We start from the raw sequence: 13,328 nt of genomic DNA on the forward strand, positions 1-13,328 counted from the left end.
TAATAAGGTTGCTGCCGGCAAGTTGTTACATGGTGCTGATAAATAGCTTACAGGAAACAAAAACAACAAGCATACAAGAGAAGAAATGAATCATAGCTTTTCCGTTGTCCAGCCTTGCGATCTATCTGAAGAGGCATCGAAGCTGGTGAAGAAGAACACCATTGAGTGAATCGCGCCATCGTCAACCTCCCGAGGCCAAGAAAAAACCCAAGCACCATCCGTTTCCACCTCCAAAGAAAGCTCTCTGCTTACAACATTTTGCTTTGCCTGATTTTTCTTTTCCTCCTTCCCCTCTAGCCATTCTTCTCTATATCATCTTGGCCCCTCAAACTCTAATACTACCTCTGTCTATAAATAGAAGTCTGAGATTTATCTAAATCAGTATGTATCTAGATGCTATTTAGTGTATAGATATATCTAGATTTAGACAAACGTCAGACATCTATTTACAGACGGAGGGAGTATAAAAAAAACTTGGTTCCTTAAGTGTCAAAAGTGTGTTATTTGGTTTAGTGCTCTAGCTAAAGTGTCAAAACTACGACATGTCCTTCTAAACCTAGCACCACTCCATACTTGGCCCTTAAAATCTGAACCTCCTCGGTTCAAATGGTGTTGTAGGAAGTAAGATCATGACCTCATCCTCCGTCTTCGTTTCCACCTTCCATGTCTATAATGATAACCTTGTCATTGGATCCACCCCACCTTCAAACCTAGTCGTGATTGTGTTGGGAGAACTCATGAGTTCAACACGGAAGGAAGTTTGGAGGCAGGGTGGATCCAATGACAAGGTTATCATCAGAGATATGGAAGGTGGAGACGAAGACGGAGGATGAGGCAACCAAAAAGCTAGGGGTCACGGTGCAATGTTGTCGGAGGGCCATCAAGGAGCGACAACTAAGGAATGAGACTTTGTAGGTGGGCGGGAAAATGTAATTTGAAAATCCAGTGGTCACACACCACGGCGTCATCTTCCATGTAGCCAATTAACCAAGCAGACGAGCAATTTCTTCGCCCCTTGAAAATGAATCCTAGCATTCATTGACATTGAGCGACTGTCTCCGCCTGTAGCTGATGCGCGACGTTTCCTGGACTGCCGGCCGTGAGAACGACGTTGGGTCTCTGGCCGATCGTCTCGGCCAAAGCGCCATTCTGAATCCTGTAGCCATGAACAGCAAGCTCAATGTTACGACATGTAGCTCGACAGCGCCCTCTCGTTCTGAACCCTGTCGATCGCGCTGCCGCAAGGGAAAGCACAGTGCAAACTCTGAAGCCCTTCGTAGAAAGCATGATTGGATGTGTCAGCGGCTGAGAGCATGTGGTGTACGTGAGAGTGCCACTGCAGATATCCTCTTGCCCAGGAGCCATTGAGTCACACACACACACACACACACACACACACACGACACTGCTGGGCAACAGCAACATCAGTGCAAAAGGCCATGACTAGAAGCAGTGTTGTGAGCTCCATGCATTCAAGTTCTTGTAGAGTTTTTTTGTCTTGGAAATAAGATCAAATCTTGCACCTGTTGTTAGCTTTGGGACAGAGTATGTGTGCAGAGTCAGCAACAGCAAGTCTTGTTTCTCATCTCACCCAAGGCCAAACTAAATGCCTGCATAAATCATGTTCATGGTGCATACATCGGTATCACTATATACACATCATTCTGTCATCGGAACCGGGCCGGGGACTCAGGGACAAACGCAATGTACAAACTTACAGTGTTATCTATCATCTCATCTGCAAACGAAACCCGACGAAAGCTTGCACACCGCAACCACAATACATACTGGGTATCTCACACTAAAAACGGGGTCAGAGCCAAGGAGGGCCATCCTGGCTCTGGCACACTAGCTATAAATACTGTTCTCATGACACAAGCTGGGATCATTGCTCAGCGAGGCAACCTTGGAGCTGTGCCCGTCGAACAACAGCAGGAGGTGCAATAGAGCGCAAGCTTACTGCTGAACCAGAGACCTGGCTAGGCTACCTACTGGACTATCTACCTGGGTCTTCTAACAAAACAAGAATCTCCTCATCATCGATAGTTCCACTGTCGATAGCATACTGTAATGCTGTTCTACCTTCGCCATCAGTGGCTTGAGAATCAGCACCCCTGCATGGAAAATCAAGCAAGCAAGTTAGAGGCCTCCACACATAAAAAACAGAGAAGTAAAGCATATAGCGAAATACAGATGTAAGCATTTGTATACCTGGAAAGGAGCAGCTTGGCAAACACGCGCCTTCCTTTCAAAATGCTGTGATGAAGCGGTGTTCGACCTCTAGAATCTGTAGAATTCACGCTGGCACCATACTGCAAGAGTAGTTCAACCATGCCTATATCCGCAACACGGCATGCTAGATGAAGCAGAGATAATCCCTCGACGCAGCCATCTAATTCGTCTACACGTGCACTAGTGCTCGCAGGAGAAAGAGAACCCCTGGGAGAAATCTTCTCAAGGGCGCCACGATCAAAACATCTTGAACTACCATTTGATGGAGAACCTGTTTGCTCTTGTAATAGCAGCGCTTTTCCAAGAGTCAAAGCCGAATTGAATGATGTCTGCCCGTAAGTTAAATTCACATCGGCGTTTGATCCCACTATCAGACTGTACACCCCCATCTTGTTGTTTGAACTTACATTGTCCCACATCTGCTGTGCTAGCTGAGTATCTTCCATGTTATGCTTCCGTACAAATTCTTTTTCAGCATACTGGAATGTTGAAGAAATAATCATCAGAAAATAAACACAACTTAGCATGTTGCAAATTAAATTATATCCGGTAAAAACTATCTCTTCGAGCAACTACAATAAACTGGTCTAAAGTTATCTAATACTTCACATCAACAATGACTTGGCTACAGTCGCCCAAACAATTTTTATCTTGGCACAAATTGATACGACTCCGACCAAGTCCACCTGCCATGTTCTATACCTTCACACTCCCAAAACCCAATATCCCTTGGACCATGTGACGTAGAAATAACATCTTCTCGAATGGAATTTTCCATATATCTCATGTTCTTGTTTTGCATGTCAAGGTTGTATCTCATGCAAAATAATATTGTTTTCTCGCCTCTATTTCCCCTCTCTCCACCTCACAAAAATTTCAAATCACACCCTTTAGATACAGGTGAGGTGGTCCGTTATAGATGTAGATACAAGTGAGGTGGTCTCTATCTAAAAATTATAGAAATATTATGCAGTAGGTAAACCAATGTGTTCTTTTCAAAGGAACATAACTGGTTGAGGCAATAATAAATAACATTAGTGTCCAAAAAAGCATTAGTTTAATGGGCATTTCATTAGATCACTTCTATTCAAGAATGTTGCCCATACTCATATGTGATTCATGAAATTGCATTCTGCTGGTTATTTAGTGATGATTGGAAATTGTATGCTGACAAAATAGAATAGTAGGCGAACCTATCAAGTACCTTGGCATGAATAAATTTCTCCTTCACAGCAATAGGATCCGAGTGTTTAGGCTTGCTGACAATCAAGGTACTTGGTGTGTTCTCAATTTCATCGGCCCTGCAAAACAGTAAAAGTTGCAAGTTAGCAGAATGATAATACAACAAATTCTGTATAGTTCCAAACAGCACCAACTTACCTTGAAGTTTCACTATGATCAACACTGCTTGCGGAAGGTAATATTTCTTCCCAGATAGTATTGGCAAATGTGTTGCCTAAAGATTGGAAGAGATTGATTACAGATGGCTCCCACACCCTGACATCAAGTGTAAGAGACCTTACCTGCCAATACAAGGTAGGTACTGTTTAGGTAAAGTTCAGCATGCTAACCACACTTATGATGAATTCCTGTTATGAAACACCCTATGATTTGGTTATAAAAAAATAGGTGGGTGTAAGTTGTCCAAACGAACCAAACAAAATTTAAAAAAATTGTGCATGAAGTAGACATTAAGCCAGCAACGCATCCCGAAATCCCATGTTCCTATAAAAGATGCAGGTATTGCAACTAAAGTTTCTTGTTTGCATAAACACATGGGACATGCACATATACAGAAGTTTTTTTCCAGACTCAGCACCCTTACACAACTGAATAAAGAACAAACAACCTATATACACCTCATTTTTTATGGACTTTTGGCGGTGTAAACTGTCAAGAGTATTGCTTGTTTACCTTAGATATATGCACGCCAAGATTTCTATGTACACCAGAACATTCAATGCATAGAAGAACACCGAGGTTTAGGGATGCCCAATCAGGCTCTGTAGCACCACAATCAGCACAAATATCATTGCCTGCCACCTTTCTAAGCAATTCAATTGGCTTATCAGGTCTCATGCTAGTTCGGTGATGTTGTGTGACTCTAGAAGAGTGCTCAAAATACCCACTTCCTGCGATTTTTTCCATCATACAATCTTCACTGATAGAATGTTCAAGTTCTGTTGAGCTGCTGAAAGAACTACTTTCACTGTTTGTTCGATGATGACCACTGCCCTTAGGGCTCAGCAGTAGACGCTGGAACAGAATGAGTGTTAATACAATCAAATCTGGATATGTACGCAATTACACATAAGTCATTAAACACTAACCCGCTCAGGGGATTGGGAGCTTAACAATGAAGCAATGACACCAGTGATCTTTTCAATCCAATCCATCTGATCCATTGCACTCTCTGCCTGCCCAAGGATAGTTATATGTCACTACTTACTAGACAGCAAGTGAGTTGGCTATTAAAAACTTGATATGCTGAAATTCATTTTTTTCCCGGGAGGCATTTGTATCATTCTATGCCTATGTAAAAAATATAGACAGCAGGTTTCTGGTTAAGCTGCATACCTGCAATGTGTAGTTTTTTGTGGGTGAAATTATTCTGAAGCAGAACCTTAGATCTGATTGGTCTGCGTCAACTTTAATGGTTGATGTTAGCAGGTTTACTGTATGTCGTGCAACAGACTTCTCATCATGTACACCACCATGATAATGAGAAGAGAACCATCTGCTGAGCAACCCAGAACCATGCTCAGTGGGAGTGCTACTTCGCTGGTTAGAATAACCACTCTACAAAATCAAAAACAGGAAAAATTAACCGAATGACACAAAATGAACACTTAAGAATATCAATAATATCAAGCTAAATTGAATATATGATAGGTGTTATAAAGGACCTACGGATGGTCTACTATTCTGCTTGCGATAATAGTATAACATTCCTCGATTATCAAGGACAAAGAACCTCCTTTTCCAGTCACCTCTCAAATTTGAAGATCGCTTTGAGAGATAGCCTTGCCGAATGGTCTGAACCTGAAATACGTAGACATGTCTCAATATAACATGCATGTGCTAGTTGAACGTACAGCTACTTGAACGCATGAATGCAAACTTTCAAGTCCACAAGAATGTACCACCTTGCCCTTTGAAGCTGACTGCATGACCGCGTCAATCATCTTATGCGAACTTCTACCAATTGCTTGTATTCCATCACCATTAGGTGAATCAGTCATGCTATTTGGTGACCACCGACTTTCCCGATCAATTTGCCTTTTGAATTCTTGCATCCTCTCTACAAGAGCTGCTTGCTCATAGTTAGACCTTTCTCTTGATTGCTGTGCATAAGCAAGAACCTGCAAAAGGAGAATCCATAGTGTGTTAAACAAATATTTGTTATCTTGAAAACACAAGCAGGCACAGGCAGCTACATGAATAATTGGTGGATTCAGTAACCAAAATATTGCATTGTGCTTCATTGAATCATAAAAGCAACAAAAATATTCTGAGTAAAATTTGCATGATCAAACGATAAAAGAATTTAGCGATGAAACAACTGGAACAGGAGCATATACACCCTAACTTGAGAGGACAATGGTCTTTAGAGGTCATTTTCATGAAGGTGAATGTGCACATGACATCCAAAGGAAAATTAATGGCGCATCAGTGGCAGAAAATGTTGCATATTCATTAACCAGTACATATGTATTACTTCAACTAGTACATAAACTACTTGTATGAAACATTCAAATGCAGCACTGAACACAAAAATGAAAATAAAAGTCACGGTTAAAGAGTTACTTGATTGATATATGGTTCCATCTGATGGAGTAATTCATATCCCTGAAGACAAAGCAACCGATGAAGCTTGAATCACATTTGTGCATAATCAAGATATGTCAAAATGAAAATAATAACAAGGCAGTACTTGTTTGAAATAACGAAGATGTGCATCCATTGTCCCACTAACAGCCTCCAAAAACTCAAACCTTTTCTTTGCCTCAATATTTGAAAGTGTGGTGACCTGTAAATTAACATATTAACATAGTATATAAGACGAACAAAAGGCATGCCAAATATACAAATACAGAAAACAGAACAGTAAATAGTGCAGGCAAGCACTGCACCTACCAGGTTGAAACGAGCTTGCTCAAATGAAGATCTGGCGCTATGGAGCTCCTGGTAACGCCACAAGTAATTAGTACGATTCAGGAAGTGATCATATCTTCAACAGAAGTTTGATAAGGTGAAGTAAGGAAAAGAACTTACATCCTCAACAGAAGTTGCTATGTCTGCTCTTGTGCCTTTCTTCAAGGATAAATACCTCTCGCGAGCCTGGGAGAAGACAAATAGTCAATGAGAAGACCCTTTCCAAAAATATGCTCAACTTTTGTTGAAAATGCATCAACTGCTGAACTGCAAACGTTAGACATGCTCAAAAACAGTAGAAATAAAGCATAAGTAGCATACTGGTGCTACAGTACAGTAAGGTTATCCCCACGACAAATAGCAGAATCTGCTTAGCCTAGATTAGTTTACTAGCTAGAATGAATCACTTTGTCATCAAAATAGCGAACATACTATTTATGATTGAAAGTAAAAGTTGGCTGTCATAACAGAACAAGGTCAACAAACAAGTATTACCTGGTCATACAGAAGGCTAGCCTTGTCAAAACGCTTTCGGGCATCCTGAGGAAATTTTATCAAATTTAATGACAGGTACACACAAAAGTGGAACTAATATATTATATAGCAGAGAATTATGCCAGTACCTTCACATCATGCAAATCAATGTCCACAAACTGTAGCAGCTTGTCATTTAGCATATTCTCAACCTACCATAACAGTATACAAGAAGTCATCCACCTAATGTTGAAGTTACACGAAATGGCGTATGCGCGGTGAAAGTACATATGGATGACTACCTGGGAGCGCAAAACTTCCTTGTATGTTCCAATTTCTCTCAAGGCAATTGTAAATTTAGTCATAACAGGTCCTGGAAAATAGGTATGTGCCATAATTTAGAATAGAGCAGACATTTGGAATTAAAAAAGAGAAGCACAACATTGCTGACGAAAACTAATGAATGTTGTGATGTCCAGTAATTTTTGTTGACACAAGCAAATTACTCAATTTGATTCTCATATATCGCCGCGGGGTTTTACACAAGTTGTTATTTGGGGATTTCAGGCGTCACGTGGCAGGTTTTACTCATACAATCCTTTTGCATTGAACACTTCACTGTGCTCAAGTCGGCTCTTGGGAAGCCATACAGATGCCTTCTTGACCATTGGCATACTATTATTAGTGTTTCACTACAGACAGTAGTTCCAATGGTACTAATAGTCCTACAACTCTGGTGCTGTGTACGCATACAGCAATTAGAAAACAACCAAATATGACGCCACCTAGCAGGAAATGTGACAAATAACAGAAAAAATATTCTAAAAATTGGTACTATGTAACTAAAGTTGCAGCAATAGAAAAGCGAAAAATAATAGCTGAAAATCGAAGTGTAGTGCTCAAACCCTTCATCTCTTGATAGGTTTATACTATATAGAGTTGACTACCTACAAACCGGACTAGGGATCTTAACCTTATGGTGGTGTAAATACGTTTCAGTTCAAAGTATGGGTAAGATGATAAGAAGCAACAGTAATAAAATCATCCTGATCTATGTCTAGATACATCTATATTAGTGGCAACTAATATGGATCAGACTGCTTTTTTGGATGATTTGCTTGTAATTATCCTTTATATAAAGGGTTAATTGGTTTTATGCCACTCCCAATTCCACCAGTTGCACATATACCATTACAAAAACCGGACTTGAGGATATGAATCAGAAATCCTATCTAAAACAACAGCTAAATGATAACTAAAGGAAGTACCCAGTTAGAACAATAAGATTGCTAAGATCAGTAAAGAGAAGTGAATGTAACTAAAACAGAATTAAATACATGTACTTGAATGAGAACTTTGCTAACCTCCGAAGGCAACACTGATCGGATCATTGTGACCACCTCCAAATGCTTCCAATGAACTTGCGAACGCAATATCTCCATCATATGCTTCCCCTAGCCCCTCACTGAGATAAAAGGGAAAATGTAAATGTTTTCAACTACAGATGGCAGCATGCAAGCATAAACTTGGAGGACAAACGGCCTTAGAAAACACAGTCTGAATAGAATTGGCTTGATAAATAGAAAATGACACTTAAATGGGATAACAATGGTCACTTACGTGTATTTGCGGCAACCTTTGTGAAACTTTAAGCATCTCTCTCGCAGCAACTCAGCTCCTTCTTCAATTGATTGCATCTATTTGTTGAAAGAACAAAGATTTAGAACAGAGTTCATAAACCCCCCAAAAAAATATTAACTTTGTTAGGTTGAACTGCAAGAACAACCATTAAAAAGGCTAACTGCATGGAAAATGTGCACTGCCGAGCACGCAAAATGGAAAATTTGCAACATAAGCACATGGATCATGTCAAATGCACCTCCATTTACTGAAGTGTGTATATTTTCTTAATTTCTTCTTGATGCCATTGCTTAAAACTATCTAGTAGAGTACTTAACGAATAGTGACTACTCCAAACCAACCAATCAACTGACAAGAATCAAATAGTTCTAGAATGTACGTCCGAGTTGGGAAGGCATGGATTGACAACCTCCTGCCAAAACCCTGCATTGCAAACAGGGCCTACACCAGTAACTCAAACCAAATGTGTGAACAAAGAAGTAAGCATTGATACTATATCTCATTGCATGAGAACAAACACTGGCCTACCAAGCGCAAGCATGACAACTGAAAAAAAAAAATAGCATCTAAAAAACGCAGAATACATGATTGTCCTGAGGAGCCCAAGCAGAGCATTTACTGGCATGTTCATATGAGAACAGGCTAATGGCAATATATTCAGCAGCTAGACCAACGGAAGAACCAGATACAGGTAGGAAACCTGCAGGGAGCCAGGGAAGAAGCTGCCCAATTTCAAATCTCGATTTCAAATGATTCGGGACGGAACTACAGCTAGGGGGGCACAGACTGCATCCGTCTATCCTTGCAGCACAGAAGCGAGGACGGATCCATCGGGAGCCCAATCCGGAAGCCACCGGCGCCGAGCATTACACCCAAAACTGCAATCTTTTTCTCGCTCCCCAGTCTCCACCAGTCACCCCCTCCCTAAGGACTAAGCGGGACTTCCCCAATCGCCATGAATCGAGATCCGAGGAGTCGGTACATGGCTCACCTGCTTCCGGAACATGGGCGAGTCATCGAGCCTGGCGAAATGCATGTCTGCCTACGCCGCCGCCGCCGCCACTTCAGCACCGCAACCGCGCCAGCTCCAACCTCCTCTCCAGTGGCTGGTCCACAGCCTACTCCTCCGCCTCCGCCAAACCTCACTCGCCCGGGACCCACTCGGCGGCCGGCGCGACCACCACCACCACCTCTGAACCTCGTCCTCGCAGGCCGCCCGCAACTCCTCCTCCTTCTCCGTACGCCGCGTGCCGGCCGGTGGGAGCGGGAAGCAGTATGAAAAACCGCGGTGGAGAAACCCTAGGCGGCGGCCGGAATCGGCGAAATGGCGGTGGGGGCAGAGGAATCGAATGGGTCGGCGAGACGGGGAGACAGGGAGGAAGAGGGGGTGTAAAGAGGAAAAAAAGGAAAGGGAGACGGAAAAATAACGGTGCGCTTTTTTAGTTTAAGTTTGATGGTTAATTAAGGGGGAGTGGGGGATTAAGCGCTAATTGTGTATGGCTGGCGGTTTTGGGTTGGGAGGAGGCGGGTCACCTCACCTGCCGGTGAGTGTAATGATGGGGTGGTCACCCCATGTCTTTGACCAAAATGTCACTGGTTCGATAATCGTGTCTCACTAGTACTATCAAATGAAAATGGTGTCATACCAATTTATTGACATACTTAGCTAGATAGGGTTCAGAATTTTGGTTGTAAGTCGAGCTCTCTCGATTTCTCTCGTTTCAAAGTGGACTGGTCGCATCTAATTCACAGCCAAATAACTCTGTGAACTGTTTTTCCCTCGACTACACCTCGAAAAATTTCGATTAGAAAATTTTGAACTGCAACTTACATCGAACGAATCACGATGCAAATGCAAAGAAGTGACTTTCTTCTTAGATCAAAGGGGAGTACCCCCGATTTCATTTGTATCACTGGCATTTTGCTTCACATTTAGCATGAACTAAATAAAAGTTTTGACTCTTAGTGGAATTTATTTTTCCACATGAATTTGAAAGGAACGGCCACGTTGCATTGCATAGCTAAAAAGAAAAACTTAACTAAAAAAATCAGAGCTAGTTAGTCTCTAAACTAATCTATCATGTTCTTAAGGTTGTCTTTCATTATAAAAAAGAAAGAGAAAGAAAAGCTCTAGCTAGAACAATCTATTGTGATATTTAGATACTGTAAACCTAGGACATGTATAAAACTCGCGTGAAGGTTTGTCGATTGTCAATGAGATACCACATTAGGAGTTATGCCTAAAATTAGTGTAAGTATGATTGCGAGGTAAAAACTATGTCATATAACGGACATTAAGTAATTAAAAGAGAAACATGACGCTGCTAAATAATTGAGAAATTTGGAAGAAAACATTAACTCAATTAAATTAAAATAATATTAGCACATGTGTTTTATTTGCTCTCACCTCACCATGGGAACGGGTCAAATAAAAAGGTTTATATCAAAAAACGTAATTGAGAAATGACCATGCACATCTTTATCGACAATAGTGTACACCAATTTTAAAATTTGATGAACACTTTAATAGGTGTATAGAGTGAAATAACACAATAACTACATTCTTCATTTTTAAAGGAACTAGTTGTTTTGGATGAAATCATTCAAAGGTTGTGGACCAAAATAATGAAACCAAGAAAAAAATGTATTTGATGGTTTGAAAGAGTTAGTTTGAACCAATTATACCACTACATTAGATATATTATATTGGATTAGATTCTAAAAAACTTGTTTATGATCACATAATTGTACCTGCACGTCAAATCCAAATAATGTTCATTAAATGTCTCATAACACATATGAAGATTGTTTTATATTGACCTTATCACGGCTTTACTACATGGCCAGTGAATCGTTGTAGCTGATAAGAAATATTGATAGGATAACAAAAAAAAAAATATAGTCATCAGATATATGTCAATTTTGTTTTTAGTAGATCCCATCATATTTAATTCTATTAATGCATAAGTTGTCGTTTAACCTATCTATTGGACTGTGGATGTACCACATATCCTAGATCTAGCTGGATTCCAGCTTCATTGTAGTGGCGGTGTTGGTGGACAGGGTTTATGCGAAGTTGGGGTGGCCGTTTTGGTTGGAAGGAGGAGGGTCACCTGCCGGTGAGTCTAATGATGGAGTGGTCACATTTCTTTGACCAAAATGTCACTAGTTCGATAAGCGTGTCTCACTTATCAAATGAAAATGGTGTCATACCAATTTATTGACATGCTTATCTAGATAGGTTTCAGATTTTTGGTTGTAAGTCAAGCTCTCTCGATTTCTCTCGTTTCAAAGTGGACTGGCCGCATCTAAGTCACAGCCAAATGACTATGTGAACTATATTTCCCTCGATTACACCTGGGAAATTTTTAATTAGAAAATTTCCATTTGCAACTCACATCTAACGATTCACGATGCAAATGGAAAGAAGTGACTTTCTTCATAGATCAAAGGGCAGTACCCCCAATTTCATTCTTATCTCTAACATTTTGCTTCACATTTACCCCCCCCCCCTCCCCTTGCAGCAAAACATACGAAGTTAAAATGCAATTCTTTAGCATGAACTAAATAAAAAATTGGCTCTTAGAGGAATTTAATTTTCCACATGAATTTAAAAGAAACGGCCTTGCATTGCATAGCTAAAAAGAAAGACTTAACTAAAAAAATTAGAGCTAGTTAGTCTCTAAACTAATCTATCATGTTCTTTAGCTATGTGCATATTTTCTGTTGCAATTACAAACACGGTATTCTCACAACTCCAACCATAGCTCTCGTGAATCTAGGTGAATTCACTCCATTCTCAACCACGGATTTTGATTTTTCATATATTTGTTTGTTAGAACAATTTCCATAGACCAATTTCATTAAACAGTTTTCATATCCACTTAGAAAATAGGAGATGCTTATCACCTCCATGTCTAAGATACCTAACCCACTCTAATCCTTGGGCAAACACAATGTTTGCCAGTTAAACTAGATGGTACCTATTCTTATGTGCTTCTTCATCCCATAAAAAGTTGTTTCTTATTTTATCCATATTTTCTCTAGGCCCATCAGGTAACCTATAGTAGGACAACATGTAAATGTTACATTAGATAAAGAGGGATTTATTAAGGATGCTTCCTTGCCAAGGGCAAAGTTTTGCTCCCATTTTCTCATTAGTCGGCCTCTAATCAGTTAGCTTGATTCTTTTCTTATCAATTGGAACTCCTAGGTATTTCATTGGTAATTTCTTGTTTTGCAATTCAAAATTTCTTCAAGAACCTTAGACCTATCGGATAGTTGCCCAACACAATAGATGTCACTCTTATGAAAATTAATATTCAAACCTAACATTTGCTCGAAAAGACAGAGTATGATTTTCAATTTTCTAGCATATTCTGGATTATCTTGTAGCAGAAGTATGGTTCCATTCTTGCATATTGTAGTATGGCAACCTCTCCTTTGCTAGATTAGCACATAAGCCAGAGACCGGTGCATGTTTTTGGGCTTTATCTACCAAAATAGCCAGCACATCCATAGCAATGTGAAAAAACGGTGTTGAAAGTGGACCACCTTGCCTTAGCCCTTGGTATGTGGCAAAGTAAGGTCTAATTACCCCATTATGGTGTATCCCAACCTTTCCACTAGTCACTGTTTTCATTACCATGTCAATCCACATTTGTGGGAATTCTTTCATTCCCATTGTATGAACCAAGGAAGGTCATTTGATTTTATCAAAAGCCTTTTCAAAGTCAATTTTAAATAAAACCTAGATTTCGTTTTCCTATGCTGAACATTCACACCCTCCATAATGTGCTTTCCTCTAAGGAAAGGAGCATGATCAC

At 40.3% G+C, this 13,328-nt stretch overlaps 1 protein-coding gene across 1 annotated transcript; it reads right to left on the minus strand.

The window, feature by feature from the left end:
- Positions 1-1,575: 1,575 nt before the first annotated feature.
- Positions 1,576-9,905, minus strand: LOC127302372 (ADP-ribosylation factor GTPase-activating protein AGD3). The gene is made up of 19 exons (XM_051332816.2): positions 9,494-9,905; positions 8,482-8,558; positions 8,226-8,326; positions 7,164-7,234; positions 7,011-7,073; positions 6,883-6,927; positions 6,508-6,573; positions 6,370-6,417; positions 6,167-6,262; positions 6,040-6,081; positions 5,379-5,594; positions 5,143-5,274; positions 4,810-5,031; positions 4,563-4,649; positions 4,147-4,488; positions 3,613-3,755; positions 3,437-3,533; positions 2,212-2,711; positions 1,576-2,114 (listed from the first exon to the last, which is right to left on the minus strand). Exons 1-19 carry the CDS (start codon positions 9,536-9,538, stop codon positions 1,997-1,999), a joined length of 2,511 nt encoding a protein of 836 aa, XP_051188776.1. The 5' UTR covers positions 9,539-9,905; the 3' UTR covers positions 1,576-1,996.
- Between the last annotated feature and the right edge of the window lie 3,423 nt (positions 9,906-13,328).

This window comes from Lolium perenne, chromosome 5 (assembly GCF_019359855.2).
Source record: "Lolium perenne isolate Kyuss_39 chromosome 5, Kyuss_2.0, whole genome shotgun sequence".
NCBI classification, from domain to species: Eukaryota; Viridiplantae; Streptophyta; class Magnoliopsida; order Poales; family Poaceae; genus Lolium; species Lolium perenne.